This window comes from Ovis aries, chromosome 3, assembly GCF_016772045.2.
Source record: "Ovis aries strain OAR_USU_Benz2616 breed Rambouillet chromosome 3, ARS-UI_Ramb_v3.0, whole genome shotgun sequence".
NCBI lineage: Eukaryota > Metazoa > Chordata > Mammalia > Artiodactyla > Bovidae > Ovis > Ovis aries.
In genome coordinates this window covers 46722652-46745545 of record NC_056056.1, presented here as the reverse complement: position 1 = coordinate 46745545, position 22894 = coordinate 46722652, and the positions used below count along the sequence as shown (strand labels likewise).

The 22894-nt window shown below is 37.0% G+C and overlaps 1 protein-coding gene across 6 annotated transcripts in view; it reads right to left on the bottom strand.

Annotated features, from left to right (window-relative positions):
* The window catches only part of USP34 (ubiquitin specific peptidase 34), a 230355-nt gene that overhangs the window by 138230 nt on the left and 69231 nt on the right, over window positions 1-22894 (bottom strand). For all 6 annotated transcript variants that reach the window (XM_015094329.4, XM_042246017.2, XM_042246016.2 and 3 more), the window contains exons 6-10: window positions 18182-18249; window positions 14485-14677; window positions 12963-13024; window positions 2726-2807; window positions 2550-2642 (exon numbers count right to left, since the gene is read on the bottom strand). In XM_015094329.4, coding sequence (XP_014949815.2) covers window positions 2550-2642; window positions 2726-2807; window positions 12963-13024; window positions 14485-14677; window positions 18182-18249 — 498 coding nt within the window. The remainder of the gene's footprint in view (window positions 1-2549; window positions 2643-2725; window positions 2808-12962; window positions 13025-14484; window positions 14678-18181; window positions 18250-22894) is intronic.

Below are 22894 nucleotides of genomic sequence, written 5' to 3'. Positions count from 1 at the left end.
GACTAAATTACAGATTATGCCAGAATTTTTAAATAATTTCCTTATTAGGTGAATTCAAATTTTTGCCAGGATAAAATGCTAGAAGTTTTAATACATAGTATCAATTAAAATGTGATAAATTTCAGTTTCAATAAACAATGCTTCATTACTCCTAGTTACTTATTCTGTATTACTTAATGTATCATTGTTCTCATATTTTGCCTTGCTATGAAAAAATAAAAATTAAAAATCAAAAATTTGAAAAAGCGTAAGGATATTAAAAGTTTATGTATGTATGTTGTGATTAAGAATATGGATGAAACAAAAATATAATGGATGAAAGCAAGTATAAGGGGAGAAACGGCTATTTTAATAGCAATAATACATAAAATTAAAACCTTTAAGAATGAGCTTAACATATATGAGCTTAATCTATATACAAGTAACTCTGAAATGCTGAAAGATACAAAGTAAAACAAATGGCATATTACAACTTGGATAAGAGGATAGCACTTTTCAAAATAATCATTATAACAATGAAAATACTATTTTTAAAGAGTAAGTCAATGCTAAAACTCACATGGAAAAATATATGAGACACAGATTCCTTAAAAAATACATAAAGGATCAGCTCTGCCAGATATTAAGAAATGTTACACAGACACAAGGTGAAAAAAGACAAGACATGAGTATGAAAGCAGGGACTAACAAATGCTTTCTTGATGCACCAGACAGTAAATATTTTAGGATTACAGGCGATACATTCTCTGTAACAGATATTGTATTCTGCCACTGCAGTGTGGAAGCAGCCACAAACAATATGAAAATGAACAGGCAAAGCTATGGGGCAAAAAAAACTACAAAATCAAGTGTCCAGCCCACAAGCTGTAACTTTACCAATCCCTGGTATACAGATTATGACTATATACACAAAAAGGTCAGTCTACAAAGTTCAGAAATTGACCCAGTAAAGATAAAACTAGTGTGTCAATTCAGTAAGGAGAATTACTGAACAAATGGAATGTGGACAACACAACCAAAAATTGGGAGGGGAAATACTGGGTATGTATATGATAAATTCTTATCGGATCAAAAATTAAAAAACAAAATTGAAACAAAATGCACAGAAAGGAATTAAAGGTGAATTCTGTTGTAATCTTGAAATGCATTTCAAACCATAACACAAAAGCCACAGGCCATACAAACTTCAACCACAAGTCTGAAACCACATAGTTGAAACTCAACTGCAGAAACCACCTGAATTAAGCAAGGAGACATCAAAGCAGAATGTAGTCATAACTCATAACAGACAAAAAGTCCAATTTCATTGATATATAAAGATCTCCTACAAAAAAAAAGTAAAGCAATTGATAAATGGCAAATATAAACATTCCCAAAAAAGGAAACAAAAAGGGTTCTTAAACACAAGATTTTCAACCTGATTCACACTAAAGAAATCCAAATTTAAAACATCAATGATAATACTTTTCACTCACTAGTTTAGCAAATAAAAAGAGTTTAAGATTACAACTAATTGAGGAGGATGAGAATAAGGACTTCCTTTCACTTAAAGGTGAAAAGATAAGGAATGATGCTGAAGTTGAAGCTCCAATACTTGGACCACTTGTTGTGAAGAGCCAACTCACTGGAAAAGACCTTGATGCTGCGAAAGATTGAAGACGAAAGGAGAAAAGGGTGGCAGAGGATGAGATGATTAGATAGAATCACCAATTCAATGGACATGCATGTATTTAAGCAAACTCTGGGAGACAGAGGAGAGGGAAGGCTGGCATGCCTCAGTCCATGGGATTGCAAAGAGTGAGACATGACTTAGCATCTAAACAACAGCGACAGGTCAAAGTGGCACTACCACACCATGAGCTACCGTAAGTAAACCACACATAAACTTTAATGTAACAATTCTACTTACAAGTAGGAATTTATCCTACATAATGGTTTTGCACTTGGATGAAATGACTGTAAACAGGTTACCTGTTGTGGCATTGTTTGTAATGGAAAAGATTAGAAAAAGATAGTGCCTATGAACAAGAATTGGTTAAATAAAATGGTATATGCATATAACAAAACACTATCCAGTCCTTAAAAAATTAAGTGCTTTATGTTACTTATATGGAGTAATAATCTCCAGGACAAAATGTTAAGTGAAAAAAAAACCAAGTCCATTTAGTATGATACATCTGTGGAAAAGAGAACAAGGAAAGAAAAATGTTTACTGTTTACAATTAAAATTAAATTAAAAAAGAAGATCTATAATAGAAAAGAAACATAAGAATACAATGTTCAGGACAGAAGCACTGATTGTATAAATGATAATAATAGGAAAATGTCTCTTAATAAACCAAGAACCTCTAACTGACTAGCTCTCACTTCCTTTAATTATACTACTTGTACAGTAAGATAAGACATGGATTCACAGATTTGATCCCCAATTTTTCCCATGTCTTGGTTTCTTTGGCTACAAAATGATAACAGAATTCACCTTATAAGGGAGTAAGCACTTAGAACATATAATAAGGAAGTATTTAATAAATGTAAGTTGTCGATATTACCTGTGCAGCAGCCCAAATGCAGTCAATATGCTGAGTACTCAATCGCCCTTCAGCTGCCAAAAAATTCAAAATCACTTGGCACTGTTTGATAATCTGGGAAAGAAAACCTTATTATAGTTAATTTTTAAAAACTTTCTCTCTTAATAGAGCAGATAAGTCATATAAAATCCACAAACCTCAATATGTAAATTTGGTCCAAATATATGCTCTACCACATTGTTGCTTATAAGCCAGTCTGCAAGTTCTTTTGCAATGGACCTAAAGTCAAATTAAAAAAACAGTTTACACATTTCAAAAACTATTAGTACCATTCTGTCCCATGTCTAAAAGCAGACTCAGGTGAAAACCCAAAACTGCTCACATACAAATTGTAAGTGTTAGTGTGTTAGTTGCTCAGTCATGCCTGAGTCTTTGTGACCCCATGGACTGCAGCCCACCAGGCTCTTGTGTCCATGAGATTTTCCAGGCAAGGATACTGGAGTATAAACAAGTGACTAAATACAATCAACTGTTAATAGTACTACAAAGAGTAACTGAAACAGAAATCAAGAAACAATATTACTACCTAAATTTACGAACAAACAAAAAAATTCTGAGAAGTTAGGCTAACTAATGCCAGGTACATAGGGGAGAATACCAAGGGTAACACCCAGAAAGCAATGCATTCTCTGGCTCAAAAATCATGCCTTCCCATTATTTCCACAGTAGACACTGAAGCAGTCAAGGAAGGTTTTCCCGTAGGTCTGCTATGGTTGGGCTTCCCTGGTGGCTCAGTGATTACAAATCTGCCTGCCAATGCAGGAGATGCTGATTTAATCCCTGAGTTGGGAAGATTCCCCTGGAGAAGGAAATGGCCATCCACTCCATTATTCTTGCCTGGGAAATCCCATGGACAGAGAAGCCTGGTAGGCTACACAGTCCATGGAGTCACAAAAAGTCAGACACTGAGTGATCAAGCATGAGCCACGATGAGTAGATACCATAAAAGTAGGTTACCAAAGGGTGGCGGGGGGCAGTGGGGGGGTGGGTAGAGAATCTCCAAGCCAAACGGTAACTCCCCTGCCTGATACTCGAAAAGGTTCTGCTAAAGAGTCAGGTATCAACTGACTGTTCGGAACACTTGGCTACACTTATCATGAACAATTCACCCTTCATTTCAAAATGTGAACATTTTATTCCCAAACAGTTTTAGATTTTCCTTCATTTTTAGAAAAGAACAACTCCCTTTTAGAGTAATAAATCACTGGCACAGAAATTAAACTATTATGTAGCAAGCCAAGTTCCTCTATCCATGGAATTCTCCAGGCAAGAATATTGGAGTGGGTAGCCACTCTCTTCTCCAAGGGATCTCCTCAACCCAGGGATCAAACCCAGGTCTCCTGCATTGTAGGCTCATTCTTTACTGACTGAGGTACCAGGGAGGCCCAACAATACACAGTGTCAGTTTATCAGTTAATTTTGTCTTTTACAGCTTTAAGATACATGTGAAACATAATAAACTGAACATATTTAAAGTATACAGTTCAGTGAACTCAAGCTCACATATACATCTATGAATCCATTAGCACTGTCGAGATAACAAACACATCAACCCGAAGTTTCTTTATGCCACTTTTATCTTTCCTCAGCTCTCACCCCCACTGCCCAGACAATCAATCAGTGATCTGCTTTGTTACTAGTTTTCATTTTCTAGAATTTCATGTAAAAAGAAGATATAGTATGTAACTTTTTATAATTTTCATAATCCATTTTCCTTCACTGTCATTAACCCACTGGTCTCTCTCAAGTTTGGGCAATTATGATTAAAGCTGCTATAAGCACCCATGTGCAAGTTTTTGTCTGGATATAAGTTTTCAAATTGTTTGGGTAAATGCCAGGGAACAAGACTGCTGGATCATATGGTTATGCTGAGTTTTGTAAGAAACCATGAAAACTGTCTTCCAAAGTAGCTGTACCTTCTTGCATTACCACCAGTGCTGAATGAGTGTTTCTGCTGCTTTACTCTTTGTCCGCATCTGGTGTTATCAGTGTTGTGCATTTTGACTGTTCCAATAGGTGTGTTAGGAGAATCTCATCGTTGTTTTGATTTGCATTTCCCTGATGTATGCATGTGCTCATGTGCTATCTGTATATCTTCCTTGGTATAGTTGTCTGCTCTAAAGTCAGCGTATTTTCAATCTGACCATTTTCTTGCTGTTAAATTTTTAAGAGTTCTTTGTATATTTTGAATAACAATTCTTTATCAGATGTCTTTTGCAAATGTTTTCCCCTGTCTATGGCTTGTCTTCTCATTCTCTTGACACTGTCTTTCCTAGAGCAGAAGTTTTTTTAAGAATTCAGCTTATCAATTCATGGATCATGGTGTTGTATTCAAAAGGTCACCACCATAGCCTAGGTCATTCAGGTTTTTTCCTATATTATCTTTTAGGAGTTTCCTAGTTTTGCATCCTATGTTTAGCCGTGTGACTCATTTTGAATTATTTTTGGAAAGAGTGTGACATCTACATCTAGATTTTTTTTCCCACATGGTTGTCCAATTGTTTCAGTGCTATTTGCTGGATATTCTATCTCTGCTACATTGTACTGTCTTGGCACCTTTGTCAAATATCAGCTGACTATATTTATATGGGTCTATTTCTGAGCACCGTATTCTGCTCCACTGATCTGTCTGTTCTATCACCAAAACTGCACTGTCTTGTTCACTGTAAATTTAGAGTAACTGTTGAAGGTGAGTAATGTCAGTCCTCCAACCCTCCAATACACTGAAGAGCAGTGGTGAGAAGGGATACCCTTTCTTTGTTTCTGATCTTAGTGGAAAAACTTTGACCTTCACATCATTAAGTATGGTGTTAGCAGTAGGAGGTTTTGCAGATGTCCTTTATTAGGTTGATTTAGTTCCCTTCTGTGCCTAATTTACTGAGAGTTTTTACCATGAAGAGTAAAGTCTGACTTTGTCAAATTTTGACTTTACATGAACTGACTTTGAAATGCTGCACCAGCCTTGAACACCTGAGATAAATCTCACTTGGCTGTGGTGTACCATTCTTTTTATACCTTGTTGGATTCAATTTGCTAATATTTTCTAAGGGTTTTCATATGTTTGTTCATGAGAAATACTGGTCTGTAGTTTTCTTGTAATGTCTCTGTCTGGTTTTGCTATTAGGGTAATGCTGGCCTCAATGAGTAAGGCTTCCTTCTGCTATCTTCTGAAAGAAACTGTAGAGAACTGGTACAATTTCTTCCTTAAATATGTGGTTAAATTTACTAGTGAACCCACCTGGGCCTGGTACTTGTTTTGGAAAGTTATTAATTGTTGATTCACTTTAATTGATCCAGGCCCTTTCAGATTAATTCTTTTAAAAATTATTAAATGGTTACCACAGAAGAACACCTAATGAAAAAAGAAGTGTTACGTATACTGTGGTAGAAGAAAACAGGTTTCAAAATAGGATGTGTAGTGAAAAGATTCCAAGTTTTTTCAGCAACATAAATTATACACAGAAAAACTGAAAAGAAATTAATAATTCCTTTTCTTGTTTATCCACAAAAGAATTATTTTTAATTTTAAAATTATTATAAATAGTTTTTAAAAGAAGCTATGAATTAGACATATGGCCTCAAAGGGTAAAACATTAAAATAAAACTACTAGTGGTGTATTTTACCTATTTCTGAGTAGGCTGACAGAAGCTTTGATCCACAAATCAACTCCATGATTTCTTTAACACAGAAAAAGACAATTCAACAACTAAAAATAATTCTTTCAGTTTCTTGAAAAACATTCAAAGTAGTGTAAAACTGGACAACATTATCAATAACAACCATTCAGGACAGTGGAAACATACACACAACTGGGACTCACATAAGGACTAAGGGGAGCAGAAAGAAAATTTGAAGAAGTTATGGTCAAACATCTCAAATTTGAAGAAAAATGTTCATCTACACATTCAAGAACCATAATAAATTCCAACTAAGATAAACACAAGGATATCAATGCCCAGAGACACCACAATCAAATTCTTAAAAGCCAATACTAACAGAAAAATCTTAAAAACAGCAAAAAAAAAAAAAAACAAAAAACAAACACATACAGAAGAACTACAATAAGATTAGCAGCACTTTTTATCAGAAAATAGAGCTATACTCAAGCAATGTTCCTATATTTTATTAGAATTGTTATTAATCTGAAGTAGATAGTAATAAAGATGCATATTATAACCCATAAAACAACCGCTAATTTTTTAAGTATAAAAAAATAGAATTAAAATGGTATACAGTTGGCTCTCTGTATCCATGGATCCTGCATCCATAGATGCAAACAAAAGAGGATCAAAAATATTTCTTAAAAAAATTCCAGGAAGTTCTAAAAGGCAAAAGTTGAATTTGCCACATGCTGACAACTATTTACGTAACACTTACATTTTGGTATCCTCAGGTGGTCTAGAACCAATTCCCAACACATACCAAGACACAACTATGCTACTATATCCACTGCAAAATAAGGCAGTAAAGGAGAAACAGAAAAAAAATTTTAATTAAGACATAAAAAAAACAAAAGCAAAATGGCAGGCATAACTCCAACTATACAGTGACTGAATTAAATACTACAATCATAAGGGAGTACTGTTAAGAGTGGATTTTTTTCCCAATCCAATCAAATGCTGTCATCAAGAGATGTATTTTAGATCCAAAAATACAAACAGGTTGAAAGTAAGAGGATGGAAAGAGTAAACATAATAAAGTTACATTGGCTATACTAACATCAAATGAAATGAACTAAGCCAAATATTGTTTTAAAGAGACAAAGAGGGACATTTTAGGATGATGAAAGGATGAAATTATCAACATAACATAGTAACTATAAACAGAGTGTACCCAACAAAATGTCCTAAAGTGCACGCAGCCAAAACCAACAAAAACTGAGGGAGAAAAAGTAATACAGCCAATTCTCATCAATTCTCATCACCCCTGGTAGGTGTATCTTACAACGTCACTGCACTGAGTTAGCTAATACTAAACCCCTGAATATTATTACCCACCACTAATAGTAATATAGATTACTATTGCCCACTACTTTGATGAATAAAAAGAACATGTTATTAGCACCAAGGGCTTCCTAGAGTGGAAGAATGACCCAGTGCAATAATGTGACTCGTTGGTTAAGAGTGACTGAAAGAAGACACCGACTTTGATTAAAAGCAAATCTCACATAGTAACATTAAGTACACAATTTGGTCTACAATTCATTTGCAGAACTTCTTCAAAGAAATATTGTTTCACAAAACTAATATTTGTTTTGAAATTTCCACTTCAGTCAGAACAATGTAAGGGAGACTTTTCCCTTTATGTAAAACTGTCATCATAAAAAGTTCATCAACATCCTTCCCCTTCCCCATTCCCTCTGGAAAAGAGACATGGCTCTCATTTAAGTGTTACCATGTTGTTTTCTTCAATACTCTTTTTCTAAAAACTTTTTATAATTGAGGTACAATGGACAAATAACATTATTAATTCCAAATGCACAACATGATGATTCAATATTTGTATATATAGCTAAATGATTGTCATAGTAAGTAAATGGCAATCCACTCCAGGACTACTGCCTGGAAAATCCCGCGGACAGAGGAGCCTGGTAGGCTACAGTCCACAGGGTCGCAAAGAGTCGGACACGACTGAGCGACTTCACTTCACTATGATGGTGTTACAAATTTTTCTTTTCCTTTGTGATGAGAACTTTTAAGATCTACTCTAACAATTTTCAAATATGCAATGCAATATTATTAACTATAGCCACCATGCTATATATTACCACTCCCATAACTTACTTATTTTGTAACTAGACATTTGTACCTTTTGACCTCCCTCACCTCTTCTGCCCTCCTCTGACCTTCACACCTCTGACAACTACCAATATATTCTTTGAGCTTAGGGTTTTTGGTTTTTAAAGTCTGTATATAAATGAGACCATATGATATCTTTCTGATTAATTTCTCTTAGTATAATGCCCTCAAGGTCCATCTATGTTACCATAAATGGCAAAATTTCATTCTTTTTATGGGTGAATAGTATTCCATTGTATATTCTATTTCACCATAGAACTGAAAGAACAAATAAATACAGTCAATTCTCATTTTTTACTCATGGCAACTGAATCCTATAAAATCTCTGAACTGAGTAAATTCATATTGAACTCTTGAATATCAAATTCTGGAAAAAAGAACTTCTTTTCAGATTCTATTTTCGTTTTACAAAAGAGAAAATGAGCATCAGTTCAGTGACACGGCTCAGTTCAATTCAGCTGCTCAGTCATGTCCAACTCTTTGCAACCCCATGAACTGCAGCACACCAGGCCTCGCTGTCCATCACCAACTCCCGGAGTTTACTCAAACTCATGTCCATCGAATCAGTGATGCCATCCAATCATCTCATCCTCTGTCGTCCCCTTCTCCTTCTGACTTCAATCTTTCCCAGCAGCAGGGTCTTTTCCAATGAGTCAGTTCTTCACATCAGGTGGCCAAAGTATTGGAGTTTCAGCATCAGTCCTTCCAATGAATATTCAGGACTGATTTCCTTTAGGATGGACTGGTTGGATCTCCTTGCACTCCATGGGACTCTCAAGAGTCTTCTCCAACACCACAGTTCAAAAGCATCAATTCTTTGGTGCTCGGCTTTCTTGATAGTCCAACTCTCACATCCATACATGACTATTGCCCCAATATCAACTACTAGACACGAGACTCATATCCCTCCAACTGGCCCAGAGTCACAGCTTCCTGCACTATACTGCAGGCCTCCTACCACTTCCATTCCCTGGTCCTTTTGGAACCAGTGCTAAAATAAGAAAACAGAGCATCACTTTATATGACTTTAGCTGGGAATGTGCATGTTGGGAGACTTTCCTATTGCTCTGTGCATTTCGGCAAGACTGTGAAGAAGCACAAGTATTGATTTGGGGGTTACAAATAAACTGTAGCACACAGTCAAATTAATAAAAACAGAATGCACAATATGAGGATAAACTGAAGTAAGAGACCTCAATGCCCTACTTTTAATAACAGACTGGAACAAGTAGATAAAAAATCAACAAGGATACTGAAGACAAACATTACAAATTCACTAGACCTAAAAGACACCTACAGAACACTCCATACAACAGCTGAATAAAGTCTTCTTAAGCACACATGAACATTCTGTGGAACAGACTGTATGTTAATCTGTAAAACAAGACAAATAACCCAACTAAAAACTAGGCCAAAAAGTGAACAAACAATTCACCAAAGAAGAAACAGAATGGCAAATAACCATATAACAAGATGCTCAACATCACTGGTAATTAGGCAAATACAAACTAAAGTCATAATGAAATGACACTAACACCCACTATAGTGGCTATAATCAAAAATACAGGTAAAAACAAGTGTTGATGAGATTGGGGAAAACTGAAACCTTCATATATTGCTAGTGGAAATATAATACAGGAATGCTGGAAAACATTTTGACAGTTTCTTTAAAAGTTAAACATAAAATGACCTTACAAACCAGCTAATCATACCTACATATCTACCAAGAGAAATGAAAACATATGTCCACAAAAAGACTTAAAGTAGCATTATTCATACTAACCAAAAAGTAGAAACAATCAAAATATCCATCAATTTGGTAAAAGAATAAACAAAATGTGATAAAGCTACATAATGTAACACTATTCACCAACAAAAAGGAATGAAGTACTGATTCACACCACAACATGAATGAACCACAAAATAAACAGTGTAAGTGAAAGGTGGCAATTGAAAATAAACACTATCATATGATTCCACTTACAGCAAACCCCTAAAAGGCGCAAATCTATAGACAAAGATTATTAATGGGGCTGGGGATAAGAATGGGGATTGACCCACTGCTGGGCATACACACCAAGGAAGCCAGAACTGAAAGAAACACGGGTACCCCAATGCTCATCACAGCACTGTTTACAATAGACAGAACATGGAAGCAACCTAGATGTCCATCCGCAGATGAATGGATAAGAAAGCTGTGGTACATATACACAATGAAATTAAAAAGAATGCATTCGAATCAGTTCTAATTAGGTGGATGAAACTGGAGCCTATTATACACAGTGAACTCAGTCAGAAAGAGAAACACCAAAACAGTATATTAACGCATATATATGGAATTTAGAAAGATGGTAACAATAATCTTATATGAGAGACAGCAAAAGAGACACAGATGTAAAGAAGAGTCGTCTGGACTCTGTGGGAGTAGGCGAGGGTGGGATGATTTGAGAGAATAGCACTGAAACATGTATATTATCATCTGTAAAACAGATCGCCAGCCCAGGTTCGATGCATGAGACAGGGTGCTCAGGGCTGGTGCACTGGGATGACCTGAGGGATGGGATGGGGAGGAAGGTGGGAGGGGGGTTAGGGATGGGGAACACACGTACACCCATGGCTGATTCATGTCAGTGCATGGCAAAAACCACTACAATATTATAAAGTAATTAGCCTCCAATTAAAATAAACAAATTAATTTTAAAAAACAAACAAACAAAAAGAATGGGGACTGACATAATTCCCTGGCAGTCCAGTGGCTAAGGCTCTGAGCTTCCACTGCAGGAGGCATGGGTGCAATCCCTGGCCAGGGAACTAAGATTCCACATGCCATGGTACAGGAAGGGTGGAGGGGATACAACTGACTACAAATGGGCAAAAGGGATCTTTCTGAAGTGATATAAATGTTCTACAATTGGACTGTGATGAAAGTTGTACAACTCTGTAAATTTGCTAAAATTCATTATAAAAACAGGTGAGTTTTATGATATGTGCATTATCGATACCTTAATAAAACTGCTTAAAAAGACAGACACAATTCACAGGCTCCAACAATGTTTATCACACTTTTTGAATTTGTTCCAATCTTTCCACACTGTACAAACTCTTCTCTTCCCAACTTAAAATATCTCTACTAACTATTCCTCAAAACTTTTAACCCCCTCCCTCTTAAGCATGTCTTTAGTATGTATAAACTTCACACTTTTTTTTAATGGAATTCCTTCTTACTCTCTCTCCACAGGAACATAAAAACCTACCCTGTACATGCAGGGTTACTGCACTGGAAGACTTTTAATTTGTCTTTTTGCAGGGATGGGGAGTGATTACTTCATTGGCAATTTTAAAATTATCTTAAAGGCAGTCTGAAGGGGTGCAAGGGGATGCACTGAGGTGTCAAAAGGGAAATACAGACATGTAGTTTAATATACATTGGATATAATCTACTTACTATCTTGACTGTGTGAAATAGTACTCCAGTATGAACCAGAATTTATAAAGCTACTACCAATTCTGGGCCACACATTTTAAGGGGACTTAAACTGACAAAGAATGTTGCCAAAAGTGAATGACTTGCCTGGCCATATATCTAATAACCGTAATATGTGAAAAAAAAAAAAAAAAGTACAGGCATAGCCTCTGGTTTCCAAACTCATGAAGGGATGGGTTCAACTGAAATTAGCTCCACAGAGCAGAACTAAGATCAATGCATAAAAGTTACAGTAAACCAAAAATATGACTCATTATATCATTACTAATTTTTTAACACCTTAGAACTATGTAACTCAGGAATTCTCTGGCGATCCAGTGGTTAGGATTCCACACTTTCACAACCAAGAGTATGGGTCTGATCCCAAGTCAGTGGCTCAGAAGTAAAGAATCTGCCTACCAAGCAGGAGACTTCAATCCCTAGGTTCTGGAGAATCCACTAGAGGAGGAAATAGCAACCCACTCCAGTATTCTTGCCTGGGGAATGCCATGGACAGAGGAGTATGGGGGGCTACAGTCCATGGGATCACAAAAGAGTCCAACACAACTCAGCCACTAAACAACCACAGGAAACTAAGATTCTGCAAGCTGTGCAGCCGCACAGCAAAAATAAAACTAACGAACTCTGTTAAAGCAGAAAATAATACTACCCAACTGAGATTTTTAAAAATGACTTCCATACTGGATGAACAACTAAATAGAATATTAGAAAAATAAGCATTTCTAAGTACTTTTAAAAGCTGTAGGTTATAAAAACTACTTTTCATACATGAGCATTATGAAATTGGTTTTTCCAAAAAAAAAAAAAAAAAAATGTTAAATGAGAGCTTTTCCTGCATCAAGTGCAGTTTGCGAAAACTATCAGTACCATATTCTTTACTATTAAGTTCTCCTGTATAGTCTCTCTTTGTATTTTGTGAAAAATAACACTATATGTTTAAGTGTTGCAATATATTTCTCTGAAAAATTATTAAAGGCTATACCACAAGACAAAATATTTCCAGTGAACACTTCAAATCAAATAAAGCCAGTTATATTTATCATATAAATAGCTACACACTGAAATAGTGTACTTATGCATAAATTACTTACGTTTCTGTGTCTGATACCAATGATTCATTATTGCACACATCATTGAAGGTGTGAAGCTGATTCTATACAGAAAAGAAACATATTTTTCCAAAATTATTATTGCATGTTAGCAACTGGCAAGAAACAGAGTTTGATGTATTTGATATGTAGATGAGAAAGCAATAGTCAGATCAGAATTATAAAATATAAGATCATCAGATATATACTTCCCAATTAGCCTATTTTGTTTATCATTTTTAAACATGAATTCATTCCACAAGCAATACTTGGGCTTTATTTCACTGAGAATGTTAGAAAAAAGCTGAATAAGGGGAAAAAAATCACAAAAATTTAATGCAAAGCAGCAAGTAATGTGTCATTGTGTGCATGCCAAGTCACTTCAGTAGTGTCAGATTCTTTGCTACCCCATGGATTGTAGCCTGCCAGGCTCCTCTGCCATGGGGATTCTCCAGGCAAGAATACTGAAGTGGATTGCCATGCCCTCCTCCAGAGGATCTTCCCAACCCAGGGACCAAACCGCCATCTCTTATGTCTCCTGCATTGGCAGACAGGTTCTTTACCACCAGTGCCACCTGAGAAGTCCGGTGAATTTCAAGAAAGGCTTCCTAGACCTATACTTTTAAGATTTGATTGGGGAAACTGCCATTGTTTTCTACATTTACAGTCTAATACATGGGTAAAATCTAGCCACTTCAGAATAACTACACTATAAAAACAGGTAGTAAATATAAAGGAGTAAATCTAATACAGACCTCTGTAAACCAGAGTAAGCATATCCATTCTGAAAAATGCAGCTAACTACTTAGCTCTAAGCAAATTGTCATGCAAGAAGACAGATTCAAGAACACCAGATTCTTGCCACCGCTCCTCTGAGAGAAGCTAATAATATGTGTTTCTCACCATTTAAAACAGTATTTGCTACCGTGCAAACCAAAAGTTTCCGTTAGTCAAATTTGGCCTATGGCCCAATTATCTGTGGCTTCTACCTGAAATGAATTAGTTACTTATAATCTTCAATTCTTTTTCTCCCTGAAAACACTGCTTTCTAAATGTAAAAAACTGAACAGCTAGGACTTCCCTGGTGGTCCAGTGGCTAAGACTCCATGCTCCAAATGCAGGGGGCCTGGGTTCAATTCCTGGTCAGGGATCTAGATCTCACATGCTGCAACTAAGATCTGGCACAACGAAATAAATAACAATCAATGTTTTTTTAAAAAAAGAAGGGGAAAATTTTACAAAAAATAATTATATATATATAAACTGAAGGAGTTGGACCTGGAAATCAAAAAGACCTAAGGTATAAATCCTTCTAAGTCCCTGCATCTTCACATTTAAAATAGGAGGAAAGAGAACACATAAGAAATGATCTCTAAGGCCCACACAAAGTAATGCACTTAAAGTCCTTAGCACAATGCCGAGCATGGCACAGGTGGCTCCACAAGCAGTAGGTATGATGATGATGATAATGACAGCCTGAGAAAGCAAACAAAAAATTACCAAAAAGAAAACAAAAATAGCTTACAGTTATCTGACTTAGTCCAGCCAACCTCATAGTCAAAGTAGGTGACATAAAGTACTTAAATGCAAGATCTAGGCTTTCTTTATCAAAGCACAACGTCGTGTCCAATGGTTCTTTCACTGTGCTCCACATTAAGTCAGCCATGTTGCGAGCCGCACTCTGCCTTAACTCCTGATCAGAGAGCTTGCATAAATACCTGAAATGATTCAGAAATACAACATACACAAAAACTTGCAAACTATTTCTTAATCCCACTTAAAAATTTAATAATATTCCTTTGCTCCCTAACTTCAAAATGTTTAGTACAGTAGAACCTGACATCCTGGGATTAATATCTCCAATTTAAACTATTTCTAAGTGATGCTTCAAGGATTGTGACCTGTGGCAATGTGTCCTTTGCTGAGAGTTCAACATGAATCAGAAACTGCAAAGTCCAAAACAACATAGAAGGTGGGTGGGGGGAGGGAAGGAGGAAGAAACTACACAGAGACAAGTGGTTTAACATCAGATTCCAAACCTGCACCTCCAATAAAGCTTTCTATTCTCTAATACCTGTCATGTATACAGCTCTTGCTTTTAATAAGTTTCAGTTAACTTCATACAAACAACATATCTACTCCCTGACACAGCCAAAATCCTTCAAAATGTATACATTTTAAACAGCATTATTTGGGTTTCAAAAATCACAATCCACTGGTTTTCCTCTCAGGCCCTATCTATATTATTTGGTTGGTTCCTCCTCCTCTACCCAACCTTTCAACATTACTGCTCCTCAGGGCTCATAATGGATTGCAAAAAGACTCCATATCCCTCCCATCACTTCATACAGCAGTCTTTGCAATGTGACTTCGCCACGCTTCCTATCAAAAGTGTCATTTCTCTATTTCCTTGCACCTGAACTTTGCCATGAAAGTACCTTTGGCCAATGGCACAAAGAAATGTGACACAGCAGAAGCTTAAAAGCATTTGGGCTTGCTCTCTATTGCTGGGAACTCTTCAACTACTAAGAAAATGGACTCAGGAAAGCCTACTGGACGAAAGACACGTAGTTAATGCCCCAAATAAAATCCAGCCAAATGCCAAAATATATATGAGCACCTCTCTCCACCCAAGACCAATCCACCTGCCAACCACAAGACAAACGAATGAAGTTATCTATCCTAGAGCATCCAGGTTCAGCCAAGTCAACACAGATTGGAAGAGCTAACCAACTGGAGACCTGTGAGAAATTATAAATGGCTGTTATTTTAAGCTACTAGTGCTTACAATAGTGCTGGGTGTTTTCTTACACAGCAAAAGCTACCTGATACAGGCCTCCATCCTAGATTCACTTCTATTCTCTTTCTACATTCTCTCCCTAGATGAGTTCATTTATTTACTCCAGACGATTCTAAGAGTGATTCTTTATGCTGACAACTCCTAAATTAATGCTGTTGTTCTAAATTACATGCTTTTACTCCCAATTTCCTACTGTCACTTAAATGTCCCACAGGCATGTAAAACTCAAGTCTTTAAACTCTCCCAGTCTTTCCCATCTCAGTTAATGATACTAACTGCAACAAAAGGAATCAAGGAGAAGAGGGTTAAGCGTCATCCACTATGCTATCCCTGTTCTTAAAACCCCACAATCATCAATCTTGTTGCTTTCATTCTCAACTATATCCAGTGAATCTGCAAAACATAACAATAACCTTGTACAAGTTTATTGCTTATCAACAATCCTAGAACAAGTATCCGTAATTTCTTTCCAGGACTACTGCATTAACTTTTCAGTTGGTCTCCCAGCTTCTCCTTCAACCCTCCTATAATTTATGAGGCAATTCCCAAGCTACTGAAAGGCCAACCTGATCTTTTAAAACCCACTATGAGGGCTTCCCTGGTGATCCAGTGGTTAAGAATTCATCTGCCAATGCAGTGGACACACTTTGAATCCCTGGTCCAGGACGATCCCATGCTGCAAGGCAACTGAGCCCTGTGTGCCGCAACTATTGAAGCCTGTGTGCCTGGAGCCGGTGCTCTGCAGCAAGAGAAGCCCCTACTCCCCACAACTGGACAGAGCCCACGGGCTTGAGGCAGTGAAGACTCAGCACAGCCACAAATAAAATAACCAAATCTTTTTAGAAAATTAAGCTATTAAAAAAAAAAAATCAGGATTCATCTACTTAAATCCCTTTAATAGACCCCACTGCTAAAAGTAAATTCAAATTCCTTGCATCAGCTTGACGGTCCTAAGTAATTTTCTCAATCATATCATAATCGAACTTCCCTGCACATTATTCTCTACCAATCTACTTCTAGTTTTTTAATGTCATATTCTTTCCAACTTCAAAGCCTATGTCTTTATGTTCCTTCTAACTGAAATATGTCCTTCTAATTAATATCTGATGAGCAGATTCATGTGCTTCAGATGTCACCTTTCTGAAAGGCCTCATATTCTCTATCACCTTATATCTTTTCTTGCACAGGATTCAGCATTATCTGATTCTTTTCCTGATACTTTCTCCAATAACTTAGACAGTAACTGGAAAACAGTAGGCACTCAAATTTTTGCTAATGCAAGAATAAGAAAAATTATAAAGAACTCTTAAATATTATCAAGTAACACAATCTGAGAACACCAACAGCATACATCCTACATTTAAACAATACAATTTTTTCTCTATCTTCATCGTAGGTTTCGTTCATAGGTTGCGACTTACAAAACACAAGTATCACTTGCTCCTCAATGAGACCTTCTCCATACCCACAGTTACCAATCATGACCCACCTTCTAGAACTCTCAATCCACTCTTGTCATTATTTTTCTCTGTAGTACTCATGAATTTATTTTTTATTTTTTAATTAATTTATTTTAATTGGAGGTTAATTATAATATTGTAGTGGTTTTTGCCATGAATCAGCCATGGGTGTATGTGTGTTCCCCATCCTGAACCCATCCTCACCCCCCACCTCCCTCCCCATCCCATCCCTCAGGGTCATCCCAGTGCACCAGCCCTGAGCACCCTGTCTCATGCATCGAACCTGGGCTGGCGATCTGTTTCACAGATGATAATATACATGTTTCAGTGCTATTCTCTCAAATCATCCCACCCTCGCCTTCTCCCACAGAGTCCAAAAGACTGTTCTTTACATCTGTGTTTCTTTTGCTGTCTCACATATAGGGTCATCGTTACCATCTTTCTAAATTTCATATATATGCGTTAATATACTGTATTGGTGTTTTTCTTTCTGACTGACTTCGCTCTGTATAATAGGCTCCAGTTTCATCCACCTAATTAGAACTGATTCAAATGCATTCCTTTTAATAGCTGGTATTCACGACTTTCTAATGGACTCTATTATTTTTATTGTGTACACAGACTATACAAAAGGAGGTAATTTTTCTTCTCTGCTATATTCCCTGTGCCTATAAAACTTCGTATGTATTTGCTTACTGAATAAATACAGCTGAATATCATGGAACCACTGTTAATCTCTCATTTTTTATACTCATGGAAAAAAATTCCAACATGAATTGCTTAAAAGTAAACATTAAATACAAAAATACATATGTTCATTAAAAACTATAAATTGTCAATTAAATTTTCTCTGGAGAATGTGAATACAAAGGACTTTCAAACAATATAATTCTGTACTATTATATGAACAGTTTAAACACTACTATACTGACAACAAGGGGAGAAAAGTTTTTTAAACTTACCTGATAACATATGTCCTAAAAGGAATAATGTGCTGCATGACAGCAGGGATATGCAGCCATATTCTAATCTACAAAGAAACATAAAAGCAATATTAATGTATAATGAATATATGAAATACATGTCTTTAAGAACAAGAACATTTAGTATTTTGCTACATCTAAAACCTAAATATTTTGTAAAGGATAAACTAAGAAATATGACTGAACACATACAAGTAGTTTAACCTATACATTTTTAATACATATACCTAAAATCAACCTGAAGAATTACTATCAGCATCTTGATAAAAAGGGAGAACCATCAACCCAAGAAGTATCTTACTACCTGCTATTCTATACCTCTTTGCATGGCAGCAACCCAAATACAATAGAACTATATGATCTTTTCATAAATCATCTTAGGTTTTAAATCATGTATTTATTTATTATCAGGCTGTGTTGGGTCTTAGTTGCGGCACTCCAGCCTCTCTCCAGACGCGGCACACAGGCTCAGTGGCTGTAGTGCAGATGACCTTCCCCATGGCGTGTGGCATCTTAGCTTCTCGACCAGGGATTGAGCCCATGTCTCCTGTGCTGACAGATGGATTATTAACCACTGAGCTACCTGGAAAGCCCTGTATGTCAATTACACCTTAAATTTTTTTGAAAAATGACAAGGAGGCAGAAGTTGCTTTACCACATAACAAGACTTCTTTAAAAGAAGCAGAAATTAAGATAGTATGAAAAACAGCACAAGACTAATTAAATAGACAAATGGAACATACTAGAAATCTGAGACTATGCTCAAGAAGACACATAAAGATACTTGATTTATGACAAAATGATGCTGCAAAACAAAGAGGAAAGAACTGTCTTTGCTACAAAGTGACAGGACCAGTAGTTGGCTATATGAAAAGAAAATGAATCCTAATCCCTCACATACACCACACACATTCAATTACCATGGAATTACAGGTCAAAATGACAAAGTAACATAAAAAAACTTCCAGAAAATGGAAAAATATCTTCATAACCTGAGAATAAGATTTTTTTAACCACTAATGAAAATATTAACCATAAGGAAAAAATTTCTTATAAATTATACATCATTAAGATTAAAAGCAATCCTTAATGAAAATCCAAATTACAATGAGCTGTCACCTGATATAATTCAGAATGGCCATTATCAAAGACTACAGATAACAAATGCTGGAGAGTAGAGAAAAGGGAATCTTCCTGCAGCATAGGTGGCAATGTAAACTGGTGAAGCCACAATGAAAAAGTCTAGAGATTCTGATAAAAACTAAAAATACTTATCACATGATCCAACAATCCCACTTCTGGACATACATTCTAAAAAGAAAGAAAAAAACCTCTAATTCAGAAGGATACATCCATCCCCAATGTCCATAGGAACACTATTCACAATAGTGAAGACACGGAAGTAATCTAAATGTTCATCGACAGACGAATGAATAAACAAAACGGGATATACACATTTGTTGCTGTTGTTCAGTTGCTAAGTACAACTCTTTGTGACCTCATGAATTGCAGCATGTCAGGCTCCCCTATCCTCCACTATCTCCCAGAGTTTGCTTAAATTCATGTCCACTGAGTTGATGCGGCTATCTAACCATCTCATCCTTTGCCGTGCCCTTCTCATTTTGCCTTAAATCTGTCCCAGTATCAGGGACTTTTCCAATGAGTTGGCTCTCTGCATCAGGTGGCCAAAGCACTGGAGCTTCAGCTTCAGCATCAGTCCTTCCAATGAAAATTCAGGGTTGATCTCCTTTAAATTTGCCTGGTTTGATCTCCTTGCTGTCCAAGGTCTTCTCCATCACCATGATTTGAAAGCATCAATTCTTCAGTGTTCAGCCTTGTTTCCTGTCCAACTCTCATACCTGGAGACTACCAGAAAAACCGTATCTTTGACTATGCAAACCTTTGTCGGCAAAGTGATATACCTGCTCTTTAATACATACACTCTCTAGGTTTGTCATAGCTTTCCTTCCAAGGAGCAAGCATCTTTCAATTTCATGGGACTAGTCACCAGCCACAGTGATTCTGGAGCCTAAGAAGATAAAATTTGTTTCCATTTCCACTTTTCCCCCTTCTATTTGCCATGAAGTGATGGGACCGGGTACCATGATCTTAGATTTTTTACAATCAAATTACAAGCCAACTTTTTCATTCTTCTCTTGCACCTTCATCAAGAGGCTCTTGAGTTACTCTTCACTTTCTGACATTAGAAGGATATCTGCATATTGAGATTATTGATATTTCTCCTGGAAATCTTGATTTGAGCTTGTCATTCATCCAGCCCAGCATTTTGCATAATGTACCCTGCACAGAAATTAAATGAGCACAGTGACAATATACAGCCTTTTCATATTCCTTTCCCAATTCTGAACCATTCCTTTGTTCCATGTCTGGTTCTGTTGCTTCCTGACCCTCATACAGGTTTCTCAGGAGACAGGTAATGTTCCACAGTTTGTTGTGATTCACAAGTCAAAGGCTTTAGCGTAATCAATGAAGCAAAAGTAGGTATTTTTCTGGAATTCTTGTTCATAGCACTTTAACAAAATCATTTAGCATTTGAAACAGTTCAGCTGGAATCTGTCACCCCCACTAATTTTGTTCATAGTAATGCTTCCTCAGGCCCACCTGATTTTACTCTCCAGGATGTCTGGCTCTAAGTGAGTGGCCAAACCATCTTCGTCATCAGGTGATTAAGACTTCTTGCATAGTTGTGTATTCTTGCCTCCTCTTCTTTATCTCTTCTGCTTCTGATAGATCTTTACCATTTCTGTCCTTTATCAGGCCCATCCTTGCGTGAAATGTACCCGATATCTCCAATTTTCTTGAAGTGATCTCTAGTTTTTCCCATCTAATTGTTTTCCTCTCTTTCCTTGCATTGTTCATTTAAGGCAGCCTTCTCATCTCTTCTTGCCACTCTCTGGAACCCTGCATTCACTTGGGTATATCCTTCCCTTTCTCCCTTGCTTTTGGCTTCCTTTTCCTAAGCTATTTGTAAAGCCTCCTCAAATAGACAAACAGCCTTCCTGCATTTCTTTTTCTTTCGGATGGTTTTGGTCACTGCCTGCTGTACAATGTGACAAACCTCCATCCATAGTTCTTCAGGCACTCTATCACATCTACTCCCTTCAATCTATTTGTCACCTCAACTGTATAATCATAAAGAAGTTGATTTAGGTCACACCTCAACAATCTAGGGGTTTTCCCTACTCTCTTCAATTTAAGCCTGAATTTTATAAGGAATCCATAATCTGAGCCACAGTCAGCTCCAGGTCTTATGTTTGCTGACTGTACTGAGCTTCTCTATCTTTGGCCGCAAATAACATAATCAATCTAATTTCAGTACTGACCATCTGGTGATGTCCACATGTAGAGTCTCTTGGCTTATTGAAAAGGGTTTTTGCTATGACCAGCATGTTCTCTTGACAAAATCTCAGCCTCTGCCCTGTTCATTTTGTATTCCAAGTCCAAACTTGCCTGTCAAACTCCTGACTTCCCACTTTTAATCCTACTTCCTAATCCCTATGACAAAAAGGACACCTTTTTTTTGGTGTGTGTTCCAAAAGGTCTTGTAGATCTTCACAGAACCAGTCAACTTCAGTTTCTTCAGCATCAGTAGTTATGGCACAGACTTAGATTCCTGTGATGTTGAATGGTTTGCCTTTGAAACAAATTGAGACCGTTCTGTCATTTTTAAGGCTGCAACCAAGTGCTGCATTTTGGACTCTTATTGACTATGAGGGTTATTCCACTTCTTTCAATAGATTCGTACCTACAGCAGTAGATATAATGGTAGATATAATGGTCATTTGAATAAATTTGACCATTCCCATCCATTTCAGTTCACTAATTCCTAAGATGTCAATGTTCGATCTTACCAATTCCTCCTTGACATATCCAGTTTACCTTAATTCATGGACGTAACATTCCAGGTTCCTACACAATACACTTCTTTATGGCATCAGACTTTATTTTCACCACCAGATGAGCATCATCTGAGCTCACCACATCTCACCACAACTGAGCATCATTTCTGCTTTGACCTTACCACTTCATGGAGAAGGCAATGGCCACCCACTCCAGTACTCTTGCCTGGAAAATCCAATGGACGGAGGAGCCTGGTAGGCTGCAGTTCATGGGGTTGCAAAGAGTTGGACATGACTGAGCGACTTCACTTTCACTTTTCACTTTCATGCATTGGAGAAGGAAATGGCAACCCACTCCAGTGTTCTTGCCTGGAGAATCCCAGAGATGGCGGAGCCTGGTGGGCTGCCATGTATGGGGTTGCACAGAGTTGGACACGACTGAAGTGACTTAGCAGCAGCAGCAACCCCTTCATTCTTTCTGAGCTCTTAGTTAATTGTCCTTTGCTCTTCCCCAATAGCATACTGGACATTCTAACCTAGGCGGCTCAGCTTACAGTGTCATACCTTTTTGCTTTTTCATACTGTTCATGGGGTTCTCCAGGCAAGAATACTGGTGTGGATTCCCATTTCCTCCTCCAATGGACCACATTTTCTTTGAACTCTTTCTTCACTATGATCCGTCCATCTTGGGTGGCCCTGCACAGTGTGGCTCATAACTTCATTTATTTACACAAGCCCCTTGGCCACAAGACTATGATCCATTAAGTGGGGGTTGTGTGTGTGTATGTGTATATAATATATATATGATAGAATATTACTAAACCATTAAAAA